We start from the raw sequence: 15,965 nt of genomic DNA on the forward strand, positions 1-15,965 counted from the left end.
CCATTAAGCTAAAGTCGCCAATGGCCCACTGTTTGGAGATATCATGGATGTCACCTCAGGTAGACAGGGAAGTACAAAGAAGAGACCCAATGCTGGAAAAAGTGAGCCCAAAGGGAGCAAGTTTGCTGTAAATGTGTCTCCTACTGAAAAGGATGCCAGTAAAGATCAACCTGAGAAGAAATCTACTTCAGCTGAGTCAGCTAGTGTTTTCCAAAGTCTCTGTCTTTACTGTAAAAAGAATAACTCACTGAACATTTGCTAAAAGATCAGCCTTTGAAAGAGAGAATTCAGTTCTTGAAGTCCAATGGTCTTTGTTTTGGGTGTCTTACAGCAGGTCATCAGTACAAAGGCTGCAAGAAAAAGGCATCATGCCCAGATTGTTCTGTTAAGCACCCTGCTATCCTGCATGTGGTGAAGGAAGATACGACTTCAGAAAAGAGCAGTGTGGATAACGGCTCACAAGGCACAGGTGAAGTTACAAGTGCTCTCATGCTTGCAGGGTGTAGAAGAGGTGAACACACTGGGGCCGGGAACAGCAAATGTATACTCCCCATAGTACCTGTGCAGATAAAACATAAGAAAAGCACAATAATGATCAAGACCTATGCATTGCTGGATCAAGGAAGCGTGGCGACTTTCTGCATCGAAGACTTAGCAAATAAGTTGAACTTCCGAGGCAGAAAGACAGAGTTACCTTCTTTGCACTAAGGCACAAGAACAGAAAGTGAAGAGTTATGTTCTTACAGATTTGGAGGTTTGCGGCCTAGACGAACAAAACTATATTAAGCTGCCAAATGTGTATACTCAACCAGACATACCTGCAAAGAAAGTTAATTAGTTTATGTCAGTTCTATTGAAAAGCCTAGAATTCATCATTTTAATTTGTATTGAAGTTTAATTTCAGAGTAAAAACAAAAAAGAAAGAAACTTTGGATTCAAGACTTTTATTTTCTGATTCGTGTTGAGTGTGAAAGAGGCTTGAGGTCCTAAGCTAGTGAGTCAGCACGGCGGCACTCATATGTACTTTAATGGCTACAGCGTGTGATGAAGCAAAAAATAAGCTGTTAAATTTGTGGAAACATTGGTCTCAAAGGAAGAATGTGTATGGCCAAAATGAATATGTTGTTCATAAAAAGCAGTTTGACATGCATTAGATGTGCTGAACTACACGGGATATTTTCAACAGTAAACAATAGGATTCATTCATTTAGTTAGATTTCACATTCAGCACAATTTCACACAGGACCACAAGGAGCTGTTTCTGCACAACTCAAATATTCACTTGTGAGAGAGAATAGCCATGTTTCATTACTTGACATTTTGCCCTCACTTCAAATGATTGACTAGATATGTCAAGACCTTGTTGACTCAGGCAAAGATTGTCTCTCAACCAAATGAAACCAATGGCATTCCCAGAAGACACACATGCTGCAAGACCAACAGTGACAAAGACATTGTTGAGGTCCCAGTGTTCTTTGTGTGTCATTCTCAAAATCCACATGGGTCCCAGCTATCGCCTGGTAAAAAAATAAGAATAAATGAAGCGATTTGAAAAGCAGTCGCTTTAAACTAGTTGGGGGATCGAACCTGTCAAAGGGAATAAGACTCATGTCTGGGGGGTGGTGTCATGGACCGATATTGAAAGGAAAGAAAGAAAGAAAACAACAAAGAAAATGGACAAGTGAGTGTAGATAGGCAGAAGGCCTATTTCACAACTTTAATGAAATTAGCATAGATTGTGGAAGGCGGATAGGAGATGTATTGCAAGTGAAACATTTCTGTGGCGTTAATAAGGTACTGCAGACCTTTAATGTTTCCTCCAGTGACCCCAGGGGTGGAAAAAAATTAGTTTTCTAAGAAATGGATTTATACCGACTTCAGCAGATGAGTTTGTTCCTTTGAAACACCAGATTAGGCTGTTTTTAAGTGGTCTTGGCCTAAAGTGACACACTAAACAAACAAACAAATGCTTTCACACTGACCTACACACTCGTGCATACACATTCACATACACAGAGACACACACAAACAAACACACACATACATACTCAAGAGGAAAGATTAAAAATAAAATTAGCTTGAGGATACAGCTAGCTTTTGGAGAACCTCCTTGTTTTTTTTTCCCTTATCAACCATTGGCAGTTGGGTATAATATGGGCAAAGCAACATGGCGATTAATCAGTCTCACCTTCTAGAGACTTTTACAGTGTGCTTTTCCACACTCTTACTCATTATTACTTAATTGTAATCTCTGTTTGGAATTACATTTGCATCTTTTAATGAGGTGCTGTGTTGAATAGTACATCATACTCCATATGGGGTAGATTTCCTGAGAAGGTATGGTATTCTCCAGCAAAACCATACTTGACATTCAGTTGTAGACGTTCATACCTAGAGGCTGTCCAGAACTCCCATAATCTTGCCAATGGCAAGCCGGGCACAACCGAGGCACCTTGAACTTTGGCTTTTCTTGAAGAAACCTTGAAGGCTCTTGGGTAAAAGGAAAATGTGTGTCATACACTTTCCATGGCTACATTATTTTTCTAACTAAGATTTGATTTTATGAACCACTGGTCAAAAACTTGTTTTTCAGCGTATTGGCACACTACACCAACACCCTTCTACTCTTTGACAAACAAGTTAAAGTGTGGACTTAGTGATGGATGATCTTTCTTCATCCTCTAGGACATGTACAGGAAGGACTGCAACCTGGCAGCCCAGCTACTGCAGTGCTCCAAGTCTCATATCAGAGCCCACAAGATATCTGAGGTGAGTTCTCCAGCACTGATGCAACAAATGCATGAATATAACACGCATTTGCAATATAATATGCAATGACACACAATAGCAGGGGTTTTAATACATGAATAGTGAATAGCATTGGTTTCTTTTCAAGTTTCTACTTCCCCCAAAGCTGTTCTCTTTCAAAGTAATAGTGGCACGAGTTTAAAAAAAAAATCAATGGCTTGCAAAGCCTGTTAAATATTTGATTTAGCATTCATTCTGGTAATGCATGGTAAGTACAACTGACATGCTAATTTGAATTAAGAATAGAATAAAATTTTCGCTGTTCCCTGGTGGTTTTTCATTCACTCAGTAGCAGAATGGTAAAGATAGCTCACATTCAGTTATTCAGTGAATGAAAATATCATCCTCATCATGGTGCTGCTCTACTGCTCTGTACTGTTACCCTTTCAGTACTACTATCAATATACTGTAAAAAAATGTTTTTTGTATTGCAGAGAGACTGCCCTTGCTGTATTGATACACCTAAAATGTCCTTATTGAGGTCTTAGAAAATAGCTTGTACCATATGAGAGGTCATTCATAGCAGTCTCTTCACTCAGCCTAATGGAAGTCTTCTGTCTCAAGTACCGTCTGTCAGGATTGTGATCTTGTCTGTGGATGTTGGCTGGATGGAAGGATGGGCTAATAAGTCTAAAAGAGCACCTAGTTCACAAAAGAAGGAAAGACTTAAAGGACCACCCTCTAACATTGTCAATACTTGACTGAGATAGACATGATTAATTACACTGATGGTTAAATATGCCATTCATTTGATGAACTCCATTATAAAAGGAAAATAGCAGCTTATAAACATTTTAAAACATTAAATTCTACTTTTTCTATTCATATAATGTTTGAATGAACAAAGTAAGAGATATGCCAAAATTGCAAAGAAAATTGGTTATAACAACCTATAAACTGAGAGCTGCCAGAATGACTCAAAAAATGGTAACCAGTATCAATGAATGGGAAGTCATTCATAACAGCCAAGCATCAGTTCCAGTAATGAACAATGGGAGCTGTAAATCTGCATTGTAAAGCATGAGCTTATACAATTGGTCTGTGCGCTATAGTATGACTGTTAATTAAGATTCAGCTCAGAAATCAATTGGTGCTGAGTTTGCTCATAGAGAGCGAATAATTGCCTATACTGTCACGTGTCCCCCTGCAGGCTCACCTACTTTTCTTCTCTATTCCCTTTGGGGGAGGCAATGGGTGCTAAAAATAGCATGGACCTCAAACACGATGGTTATATTATGCCGAGGCAAGCTTCTATTTCTTAACAAAGCCAAGTCAGTATTTTATCTTTTCTTTATTCGCAGCTGGTGGCTCAGAGCAGTGGTTTAATTTGAATCCAAGCTGTTCCCTGCAGAGATGATGTGTGTTTGATGGTAGAGAGAAAAAAGATGGAGATGGAGAGAGAAAGAGAGAGAGAGAGAGAGAGAGAGAGAGAGAGAGAGAGAGAGAGAGAGAGAGAGAGCGAGAGATCAAATGAAAAAAATGACATAAAAAGAAGGCTCACTGTGTGACAGGAACAGTTCTTCCTGACCCTGACCCTCTATTAAAAAGCAAAAATACCAGTCTGCAATTCACTGGAACAGTTTCCTCAGACTCAAGCCAATCAGTCACGAACAACTTCTGTAGGTCATTGTGAGAAAGGGAGAGAGGAGAAAGCTTGAGAGAGAGAGGCCATTGGAAGGGAGGACACTTCTGTATTGTTTAAAGCATAGTTAAGTTAGTCATTTGTATGAGAAATGCATGTATGGTTCAATTGATGTTTGGCCAATATGGCATTTAATGTAGTTTTCTTAAATAGTGTGTTAGTTTCTATGCCGCTGAAGGTAGAGAGGTGGAAATCAAAGTATATTATTCACATTGCAGCTTTTTCTGTCTTTATGAGTTGAACAAAATGAACAATCTGGGAAAAACTACCCAAAGCAATCAGTTGAAGGAAGAAAATGAGAAGTTGATCCAGGACCCAGGATGAAAACTAAAAACTAAAACTAAAACAAAAAATGAATAAGTGTTCATATAATTTCTGACAAGTTCATTAAGACAGCCATGTAGTGTGAAGTCCCATGGGGTGTGCGAGCTGGTCTGCTCTGTGTGAGGACTGAAGAGTGAATTTCTCAGTCAGAACTAGAGATTGGAGTATGTGATGAACAGCACTGCAAATCTGCTATGTTGCAGATCAAGTCTTTTTGTCTCTATTGAAAAGACATCTTAGGACGTACAGTTTGAGAAAATTATTTTTTTTTAAAAAACAATAAATAATGTATGGGCGAATTCTCATCCATTCTTCACTCCACAGAGAGCTTTGCTTATTTGGGAAAAGTCCTTCTCAACAACTAAAACATTGTTGATGTTAGCATCCAGCTGTACTCATCCATCCAGAGCAATATACACAGTAGGTTTTTTTTTTTAATTTCCATCCCCTATTAACATTTATTTTTTGCCTCTTTGTCTTTTTGTGGCAACCTTGTCTGTCAGCTGCCTCTGGATTTTCAAGAGCGTCTCAGCTCCCACATCGAGAAACACAGCCGCAGCGGTGGGGCCACCATGGCGGTGTGCCACACTTCTTACTCGGATGCCGTACCCACCGCCGTCATTGCCAAGGTGTTGGAAAAGCCTGAACAGGGGAACAGCTGCCCGGTAACACGCTCTCCCAGCCCGCAGCCACAGGATGGGGACTTCCTTTCCGGAACAGGAAGCACTGACCAACTCAACCGTCGCATCACATACAAGACTTCTGACCTGTACTGCAGCGATACGGCCCTCTACTGCCCTGAACGCTGGCAGGACACAGAGCGCCGGCAGAGTGTGGACCTCCACGACACGAGCTTGCTCCAGCTCCACGGCCAGAACTCCACCGACAGCAACCCAGATGAAGAAGCCTATCACTCGGAGAATTTCGCCCACCACGAACCCCCATCCTCCTTCCAACTCCATGATGAGTTTGGCACAGGTTCGCTCCCCGCCTCCAGCTCGTACTCCAGCTTCAGCATTGCATCAGATGAAAAGGGCGGTATTGGGCGCACTGCCGGTGGCGCCTTATCCTCATCCCACCACGCTCTCTATATGGACTGGCGAGATGGTGGTAATGGAGACTATGAAAGTAAAAAGATGTCATCTTACAGTAAAGACAGCACAGGCTTCCCCAAATCCAATAGCATCCAGCACATGGCGGCCCCCAGAAGCCCGCAGAAGGGCAACGCACCAATGTACACACGGACAACGTCCTGCTTCAGTGAGCCGTATCACTCCAGCACCCCTCGCCTGACCTCCTCCCACAGCATGGGGTCGACGTCAGGGTTGGCCCAAGTGCGTGGCGGAGATGTTGACAGGGGCAGAGGCAGTGTCCGTGTCCCTGAGGATGAGCTGAGTGGGCGCTGGAGGAAGCTTAGCGTGGAAGACATCAATACATTCTCATCTTCTTATCATAACATCACAGGTCGAATCTCGCCGTACAGCTCCTCTGAACGCCACTTTGCCATGGGCCCCTCCAGCAAGGTCAAAGCAGGGCCACTCTACAGCAGCTTCCAGGATGGAGACGACGTCTTCCACGGCCGCATGCTCGGCCAGTGTTTCACAGTGGATCCCGCTTCACCCAACCACAGCCCAAATTCGGGTGCCAAGCATCCAGGTCTAGGGCATCGTAAACAGGATAAAAGCCCGGCACTTTACCGAGCTAAGAAAGACAGCCAGGACTCAGAGTGTAGTCTTTTCCTCTCAGGGAGCTCTAAAGAGAAGGAGGGCAGTGGGGGAGCGACAGCAGCCGTTAGCACCAAGAAGGACTATGTTAATCTGAGCATGGACAGCTCAGTGGAGTCCTTACACCAAAGCTCCCTCGAAGCCTCTAGCCTCCAACACTACCCTTGCCCTAGGCCGAATTCCCGGCCTCGGCCAAGCTCCAGCTCCGCTCTCAACATCGGCCCTGCACTTCCAAAGAAGACCTCTCCAAGATACCAAAAGTTTGGTAGCACAGGACTGACAAGGAAGGACAGTCTGACCAAGGCACAGCTGTATGGGACACTGCTGAACTGAGTTAGGAGGGGTGAAAAAAAGCTCTTTGGTTTATGCATGATTATTAGTAATGATCACTAACTTACTGTACTGTACTGTACTGTATGTCTCCAAAGTTCCCTGCAGCAAACACATTCTTACCGCTTGATGGGGTGTTAAGACATTGTTGTTTTATGTTTCTTAGCCAAGGCACATTTAATGCAGTTTACAATGCAACACTATTGTGCTTTTCTATGGAGATGTTTAGGTCATGTTACAGTGCAGCTATTTGAGAGACCAGCTATTCACCATGTCCTTTCTTTCAACGTGTTAATTTATACAGTCTAGAGTCATTTGGATTAACCTCTGAACCCCAAGAAATATAATGAGGCCACAGCTACGTGTTATCTGCTCTTATCATTCAGGAGTTAAGTAGTGTCAGTAAAACCAACAAAAGACTATTAATTCCTGCTCTAATGTATACTGTTTGGATAATGAAATAGGCCGTGTGTAATGGTGTGGTACAGACCCTCGTGAGCAAGTTCCCCTCTCACACTTCCTACTATCTAGACTTAATTAACATGATGTTTGGGAAAGGGAAGGTTACATTATGTACAGAGGACCCTGCTGATAGCAGGCTGTTAAAATAGTCATTTTCTTTCTCTATTTTCTCTAGAATAAAGTGCATGCTGTGTAATGCAAATGTGAACAAGACAGGAAAACAACATCATTCCAGCCAAATTGTTTCTCACAGCGACATCTTTTTCTTTTTTGATTTCCCCTTTTTTCTCCCCAGTTGTATCTGGCGAATTACCCCACTCTTCCGAGCCGTTCCGGTCGCTGCTCCACCCCTCTGCCGATCTGGGGAGGGCTGCAGACTACCACATGCCTCCTCCGATACATGTGGAGTTGCCAGCCGCTTCTTTTCACCTAACAGTGAGGAGTTTCACCAGGGGGACGTAGTGCGTGGGAGAATCACGCTATTCTCCCCAGTTCCCCCTTCCCCCCGAACAGGCACCCCGACCAACCAGGACACATACCCACATCCGGCTTCTCACCCACAGACATGGCCAATTGTGTCTGTAGGGACGTCATCCCCGTGTTGGTAGGCAATAGAATAGACCACTATGCTACCCAGACGCCCCGACAGCGACAAATCTGAGAGTGCCACGCATGGAATGGAAAGTTTTTTTGTTCTCTGTTCTGCTCAAACATTTCTGACACGAATAAATATGAGCTAAAACATGTAATTCATTTGAAAACATTGAAATAATATTGACACTAAGGTGACAGCCTTCATAATAGGTTTGCTCCCTGAGGAATTCAAATTTGTTCATCCGGCAATTTAGAAAGCTCAGATAAAAACAGTTTTGGCAATGTAAACCTATTAGATGATATAACAACTAAATGGCCAAATTAAACTATTCTACCATAAGGATCCCTAAATGAACTGCGAGATGTATATTACTCTGTTTACCCTTTTCTTACTTTTGTATCAGAATCAATACAGAGCATGAATTTTGTGGCTGTATTGTACAGTAGTTATCCTCATACCAGGACACTCGTGAATTTGCCTTAATTCTGTTCAGTGAATGGAATGGTTTTCTGTTCAGCCTCTGACAAGGGTGTACATACTTTATATCTATGGTTAACTATATATGTAAGCAGTAAGGTTAGAGTACATGTTTTTGTTTTCAGATATGAAACACACACACACACACACAAATACATAATATGACTACCAGCCAAATTTCTACATGATATAAAATCCTTACTACTGCTGGCGCAAGCTACACTGCTGTAATAAACCAAAAAATGGCACTTGTTCTACAAGCCTGTGGGCAAGATAAATTGGACGTCTCTGCAGCCAAGCTGAGAGTACTGCAACGTACGCACAATGGGGACAATGGAAGACTATTGAAATGGCACGACTCACACTTAGTAACTGACGCAAAAACAAAGATGGTAGTCTTAGGCAATCCGAACGGATCCATTTTTAGAAATGAGCAAAGACACCCTGTCCTGTTGGCGAGCCAAGCAAGCTGAAAAGAAATCCGCCTTATGCTGAAGGAGGAACACCTCTTCTCTCGCTGTGATTCAGCTTTCCACTGACTGAGGTTGTTGGGCTTCCTTGACCCCGGGCCATTGTCGCTGTCTGGGCCATCTGGAGAGACTGGAACACCTGCTACTGTCATTGGCACAGATGAGGACAAACTGGCATCACTTCAGCTCCTGTCTGCCTTTCGGCGTTTCATGGAAATTCCAAGAGTTCTTGTTACTTTGGTGGCTCCGCAGATCTGGGAGGAATGGTGACAGGAATAAGCCAAGTCAAAGCATCACAACTTTGCGGAGAGATTCACAGATCGATTTTGTGCAATGACACGCTTCTACCTCCCCTATTCCTGCAGATCTTGGCAATGGCATAAGGCTGTTTTTAAGAATTTAAACTGTGTATCTTCCATTCGACCTTGTCAGTTTTAAGAAGGTAGTGCGGTGTCACACAAGCCACACTGAAGGTGACTTGATGAAATGTGTGGGTATTGCGATGTATAGATGAACAGCTAGTAGCAATGGCTTGATGCTAAACTTGACCAATGTACAGGGGGATTCAGAATATATACGGTCTCAGTTGACAAATTATATTTCCTGTGGACATAATGTACAAAAAGAGAGAGTATATAATACATAGATAATTGCTATAACAGTATGACTATTTTCTATCCAGTCTAAGTTGATGTTCTGTTGTTCTAATGTCTTGACCCTGAATGAGAAGGCTGATGTTGTTCTGTCCTGTTCTACCTCCACCCTATTTCAGGAGCAACAGGCCAGTTGTCTCTTGTCAGTCTGTCTGTCTGTCTGATGCATGGTTGTATAATTTCACTGTACATTTATTTACTTAATAAAGAGGCCATACATCAGTCTTCTGTGGATATCATGATTATTCATAAAATTCCCTCATGGATAAAATGAATGAATTTTAACTGCAAACACACTTTCCAAAGAGGAGAGCATTGGCGTGACAGAAAAGGCACTGATCAAAGAAGCAACATAGATAAATATTGACGGCAAATTTCCTCAACTGTTTAGACATTATTGTGCCTCGGTAACCAACAGCAAATTGTTGTCACACCATTAAATGTTTAAAATATCACAAGACAACCGATGCACTCTGGCTATCTGCTCTTGAGGGCCTTTTTCTTGAAAGGCAGAACACACACACACACACAAATCCTAGTTAATATCACTGTGACACATTCATCTGTCATTGCAGCTGACTATTTCAGTGGCAGAGACACAAAGAACAAGAAGAAGTCCCGCAACAAAGAGTTGTGCGTGCAAACCTCTTCCCAAATTCCCAAAATGAACGTAATCTTTTGCTTATTTCTTCAGCATGTTGGGAGAAATTTGCTTGGTGCTTAACTTCAAGAGTGGGATAATAACTGAGTAAACACAAAAAGTACCGGTCCCTTGCTGTATTCTAAGCGTAAACCTGACTGGAAGCAATGAGGTCAGTGTGTGTGCAACTGACAAGACAGCCTGCTTGCCTACCGCCCACCATTTAAGATAATAAAACCCACAACAACATTTAGTCTTTGAAATGTTAATCAGGGAAAAAACTTGCTTTGATCCTTAGCAAAGTAACGCTCCCCGACTGTATCTCACCCGCCAGGATTAAAGCATGTCGGAAGAATGCAAGACCAGCAAAATGTGAGACATATTTACACAGATGAGCCGAAACATTATGACCACCTGCCTAAGATGCTGTTGGTCCTCCGTGTACCGCCAAAACAGCACCGACCTGCAGACGCATGGACTCTACAAGACCCCTGAAGGTGTCCTGTGCTATCTGGCACCAAAACATTAGCAACAGATCTTTCAAGTCCTGTAAGTTGCGAGGTGAGGCCTCCATGGATCGGACTCGTCAGTCCAACACATCCCACGGATGGTCAATCAGATTGAGATCTGAAGAATTTGGAGGTCAGGGCAACACCTTGAATACTTCATCATGTTCCTCAAACCAATCCCGAAAAATACATGCAGTGTTGCAGCGCACATTGTCCTGCTGAAAGAAGCCACTGCCATCAAGGAATACCATTGCTCTGAAGGGCTGTATCTGGTCTGCAACGATGTTTAGGTAGGTGGCACGTGTCAAACTGGCGTCCACATTAATGGCAGGACCCAGGGTTTCCCAGCAGAACATTGCCCGGAGCAACACACTCCCTCCACCAGCTTGTCATCGTCCCACAGTGCCTCCCGGTGCCATCACTTCCCCAGGTAAATGTTGCACACATGCATAGCCATCCATGTGGTCTAAAAGAAAACAGGTCTAATCAGACCAGGCAACCTTCTTCCACCGCTCCAAGGTCCACTTCCAACACTCGCGTGCCCATTGTAGGCGCTTTTGACGGTGGACAGGGGTCATCATGGGCACTCTGACCAGTCTTCGGCTACGCAGCCTCATACACAGCAGGGTGTGATGCACTGTGTTGTGACACATTCCTCCTGTAACCACCATGAGCACTTTCTCTGACTTGAGCCACAGTAGACCTTCTGTTGGTTTGGACCAGACAGTTGCCCTCACAAATCCATGAGCCTTGAGCACCCAACACCCTGTCACCAGTTTGTGGTTTGTCCCTCCTTGGACCACTGTCACCAGGTACTCACCACTGCTGACCAGGAGCACCCCACATGCCTTGTCATTTCAGAGATGCCCTGACCCAGTTGTCTGGCCATAACAATTTGGCCCTTGCCAAAGTTGCTCAGGTCTTTACTAATGTCCATTTCTCCTGCATCCAACACTTTGACAATGAGAACTGATAGTCTGCTTACCATCTAATCTGCCCAGACCTTGACATGTGCCCTTGTTTGGAGATCAAGATGAATGTTATTTGGTTCACCTGTGAGTGGTCATAATGTTTTGGCTCATCAGTGTACAATTTACATTATTGTCTTTTTTTTTGTCCTCATGGCATTGCTCTTGAATATAAATTCAGAAATAAATAAGACGCAAACGAGGGGGTGAGGGGTTTTCAAAAGATTTCCAAGCACAGTGTGGTATACAGCAGATGTTTTTTATTTTTTCAAAACATTCAGTTAAAAGAGGGCTAATAGTACACAACTGACAGCATTTTGGGGCAAGTTCTCACCATTGTATTAAAACCGATAATAGGAAATTAAGTCTCCAGAGGTGAAAATCCCCTCCAAAAATTTCTCATTCACAGTCCTTAATGCCAGATCTTGATCTCACCGCCCCAGTCACAAGTGGCTGCAGTGGAAGGCAGAACAGGGTGCTGAGACACACACAGGCATGGCTGACTGTGGGCACGAAGGGTGTGAAGTGTGTGAGCACTCTGGTAGTCATAAAAGTGGGCTGAGCCTGTAGAACTCCCCGAGGCCAGGACACTTCCATCAAGAGAGAACTCACACTGCACAGCAAATCCCTCAACCTAAAACAGGAGGAAACAGATTAGTAAAGCCTCATAGTGCAGCCTTCTGCCTGGAACCATAGCGGTGCTGCCGTCAGCATAATGCACTTTACTGTAAAACCTAATGAACTAGAGATTATAAGACACTAACACAAATTGTTAAAAGAAAGTGCGACGGCTCAACCTAGCAGGCCCATTTTTACTTATTTGTTGTTTGGAGTACACAAACATTTGTGGCAGAGTGATTAATGTGGAGCCCACCGTTTCAGTGCAATTACATGGCCTCATACTGTGATAATGAGAAGAGAAAGCGAGCATACTTGTGTATTTTTCAAATTGAGGGATAACTCCATAATGGGAGAAATACAGGAGATTTTGTGACCCGGGAGGACAACTGGGAGCAGACAGTGAACATCGGAAGGCAACTGGGAAAAATGGGAGGGTTGGCAAGTATGCCTAGGAGTCTGCCTGCTACCGCTCCAGCCCTCCTGTGGAAATTCTTTAGGTTGTGAGACCTTATTTGACGTAATGAGAGGTCGTTGTGTTGTAAGAGCAGAAAGAAAACAAGCAGAACTAGAAAAGTACACTCAGTAGAATGCAGGACTTAGCAGCAAACCACCCTTTTTTTCTCTTTTTTTTTTGCCTACCGGGAGACGGGAAAAATCAGAAGCATTGCCTGCATATCTCCTCTTCTCTGGTGCTCGGACTTAGGAGAAAAACCAGCTGAGGAGTTAGCATTCAATTGCAGTATAAAACAGGTTTTTCAAAGGTTTTGAATCACCACAACTACAAGAGGTCCTTGATCATAACTGCATAACTGTGCATAACTGTGCACAAAAATTATTAGGCTGACAGGCCCGGTAGTATGCAAGATTAGCAGTGGACAGTCACGCAAACACATACAGAAAAAACAGTGTTTTTCCTGCCATTATAAGAATTTTGCACAGTGCCTAAGTTGATTGAACGGGAAATATAGAAGAAAAAAAACGGTTTTAATATACAGCGCTCAAACTAAAAATCTACCTAATAAACACATTTTTGCCTATCAGTCTGTGGATGTGCAGCCTCCTTTGTGGACCCTTGCACAAATGCAACCAAGTCTAATATGAACTTGCACGTTCCAAAAGGAGAAGGTTTGCTATGCGACCATTTTGGTCTAAACCTAACACTGTCTTTATTTTCATAAAATAATAAAGTTGGGTAAATCGTTTACGGTCGCACATGTGCGACTCACATCTACAGTTGACTCAGATCGGGCAGGAACAAGAATATGCAACATTTCCTGTTTTGACTGCAATCGTTGACTTAGATCGCGCAGCGACAGAGAGCAGCGTTGGTTGAGCGAGCTACATAGAGAGTGAATGAAGAGTGGGAGCGGTGAGTGATAGTGAGAACAAACGTTTTTCAAAGGTTTTGAATCACCGCACCCATGAGAGGTTCTTCATCATACAGTCATAACTGTGCACAAAAGTTTTTAGGCTGATAGGTCTAGTAGTTTGCAAGATTAGCCACAGACAGACATGCATGCACCAACGCACAAACGCATGCATGCATACATACACACACACACAACACACACACACATACACACACACATGTGCACGTGCTACCAAACGCATAATCTCCTTCAGGCTACTGCCTGGTAGGTATCAGAAAGTACACAGTAAAACAGTAAAATAATATCATTCAAAAATCTGTTAAAGTAAAAATTTTTGTGTGCAGGACTTCTTATTCCATTCATTAACTGAACACCTAAAACATATGGAGCTTACCTTCCCATTTCACTCATGAAATGGAGTGGAAACAAATTCTTCAAAGCAAACTTTACGATTATATGATAATCTATGTGTCCATTTAAAAGCCCTAGTCTTCATACTAACATTTGGACACAAATCAGTGGCAGAAAATTAGTTTTTGCCAGAAGTTACATTGCGAAGTTACATTACATCTCTTCGTGCATAACACACTGGCTCAACACAAAGATGCCAAAACATTTGTTTTGATGGGCTCTGGGTGGCCAGTAAAGTCACATTAACTACACTTTTCCCCCAGTTGTTACTACATGCAGGCATATTTACCTTAGCTGTATTGGTCTATGTAAGTCTAGTCCGGGGGTCGGCAACCCGCGGCTCTTACACGCCTCCCTTGTGGCTCCCCAACATTGTCAAAAAGTATAGGCCTATTTTTTTTCTTTCTGTCAATGTTGTTGACCTTAAGGTAATTAAAGTTATCCTAACACTAGCCACTAGTAAAAAAATATATGCAGATCGAATAAAGAAAATATTTAAATGGACTATTTGTTACATCTACATTCTGGTGCATTTTCACTGAAATTTGTATACATCCTGGCACCTTTTAGCTGAAATTTGTATACATCCTGGCGCCTTTTACCTGAAGTGAAGAGAGGTGGCTTGAGTAGTCTATGTATTCGCCTAGCTATGGATTCAAACGCCAAAAAAAGAAAGATATCGGAAGAAAACCGAGGATTTAATAGTACGTGGACAGATACGTTTGCCTTCACCGCCTCTACTGCTGGTCTGCCGGAATGCTTGATCTGTGGCGAAAAGTTAGCAAACAACATTACTGTTGCTAGTTGCGTCGCAGCTCAGGAGATCGTAAAACATGGAAAGCCATTGACAGATGGTGAATACATGAAAACACCCTTTATTAAAATATCAGAGCAGCTCTTTTCAGACTTCAAAAACAAATCAGAGATGGTTCAGAAGACAGTCAAAGACAGAGCCATAGGAATGGCAGCAGACATCACCTGTCAGCAAATTAATGACATTAACTCAGCTCCTGCTTATTCTATTGCCTGCGATGAGACATGCGACATGAATGACATTGAGCAGACTGCATTGCTATGTAGGTATGTGAACTCTGATGGACTGCGGGAAGAAATCATTGATCTGATACCGTTAAAAAGGCCAAACACAAGGGGAAGACATTTGTGAGGCTGTCTTGAACTGTTTAAAAGATTAAAAGAATAAACACAAGTCACATGGTGTCAGTGACTACAGATAGGGCACGTAGTATGAGAGGGAAGCAGAAGGGGGTTGTGACTTTACTGCAAAAGTCGTTAAGATCGAAAGCTTCTAGTGTTTCACTGCATCTTGAATGAAGAAGCTCTGTGTGCTCAAACATTCCCCCCTGAGTGTATAGAAGTGATGAACCAAGTCATCCAGACCATGAACAAAATTATTGCAAAAGACTTAAACCACCGTCAATTTTGTGCAATGCTTGATGAGGTCGACAGCTCATAGTCAGCTCTTCTGCTCCACAACAAAGTCCGGTGGCTGTCCAGAGGGGAGGTCCTGAAACGGTTCGCCGCTTGTGTAGAGCACATGAAAACCTTCCTGCAAAGCAAAGGCCAGGTCTATCTGCAACTGGAAGATCCAGATTGGCTGGAGAAGTTGCACTTCATGGTGGACATGACAGGTCAACTGAACAATCTGAACAAAAGTCTTCAGGGAAAGGGGAGCATGGCACAGCAACTGCTAGTGGAGATTTTAGCGTTTGAGCGCAAGGTGACAGTGTTTGTGAAAGATATACAGAGAGGCACGCTGTGCCACTTCCCTTCATTGAAAGAGTTCAGAGAACATAATCATATGATCAGCGGCGATTATTTACAACGTGCGATCACAGGAATGCAATCAGCATTTGGGGAATGATTCGGAGAGTTCCAAAAGGAAAAAAACACACTAGCCTTCCCTGTCACACCCCTGGACATTGATCCATCCCTGTTAAACA

The 15,965-nt window shown here is 42.9% G+C and overlaps 2 protein-coding genes across 4 annotated transcripts in view; one reads left to right on the forward strand and one right to left on the reverse strand.

Moving 5' to 3' along the window:
* Positions 1-6,831, forward strand: part of LOC130126709 (brain-enriched guanylate kinase-associated protein) — a 44,618-nt gene extending 37,787 nt beyond the window's left edge. Inside the window, exons 5-6 of the mRNA XM_056296327.1 lie at positions 2,686-2,769; positions 5,278-6,831. Of these exons, the coding sequence (XP_056152302.1) occupies positions 2,686-2,769; positions 5,278-6,831 (1,638 nt within the window). The remainder of the gene's footprint in view (positions 1-2,685; positions 2,770-5,277) is intronic.
* A 5,027-nt stretch (positions 6,832-11,858) lies between these two features.
* Positions 11,859-15,965, reverse strand: part of wdr25 (WD repeat domain 25) — a 46,278-nt gene continuing 42,171 nt past the window's right edge. For all 3 annotated transcript variants that reach the window (XM_056296219.1, XM_056296220.1, XM_056296218.1), the window contains one exon: positions 11,859-12,236. In XM_056296219.1, coding sequence (XP_056152194.1) covers positions 12,015-12,236 — 222 coding nt within the window. In that variant the 3' untranslated portion in view covers positions 11,859-12,014. The remainder of the gene's footprint in view (positions 12,237-15,965) is intronic.

This window comes from Lampris incognitus, chromosome 16 (genome assembly GCF_029633865.1).
Source record: "Lampris incognitus isolate fLamInc1 chromosome 16, fLamInc1.hap2, whole genome shotgun sequence".
Classification (NCBI taxonomy): domain Eukaryota; kingdom Metazoa; phylum Chordata; class Actinopteri; order Lampriformes; family Lampridae; genus Lampris; species Lampris incognitus.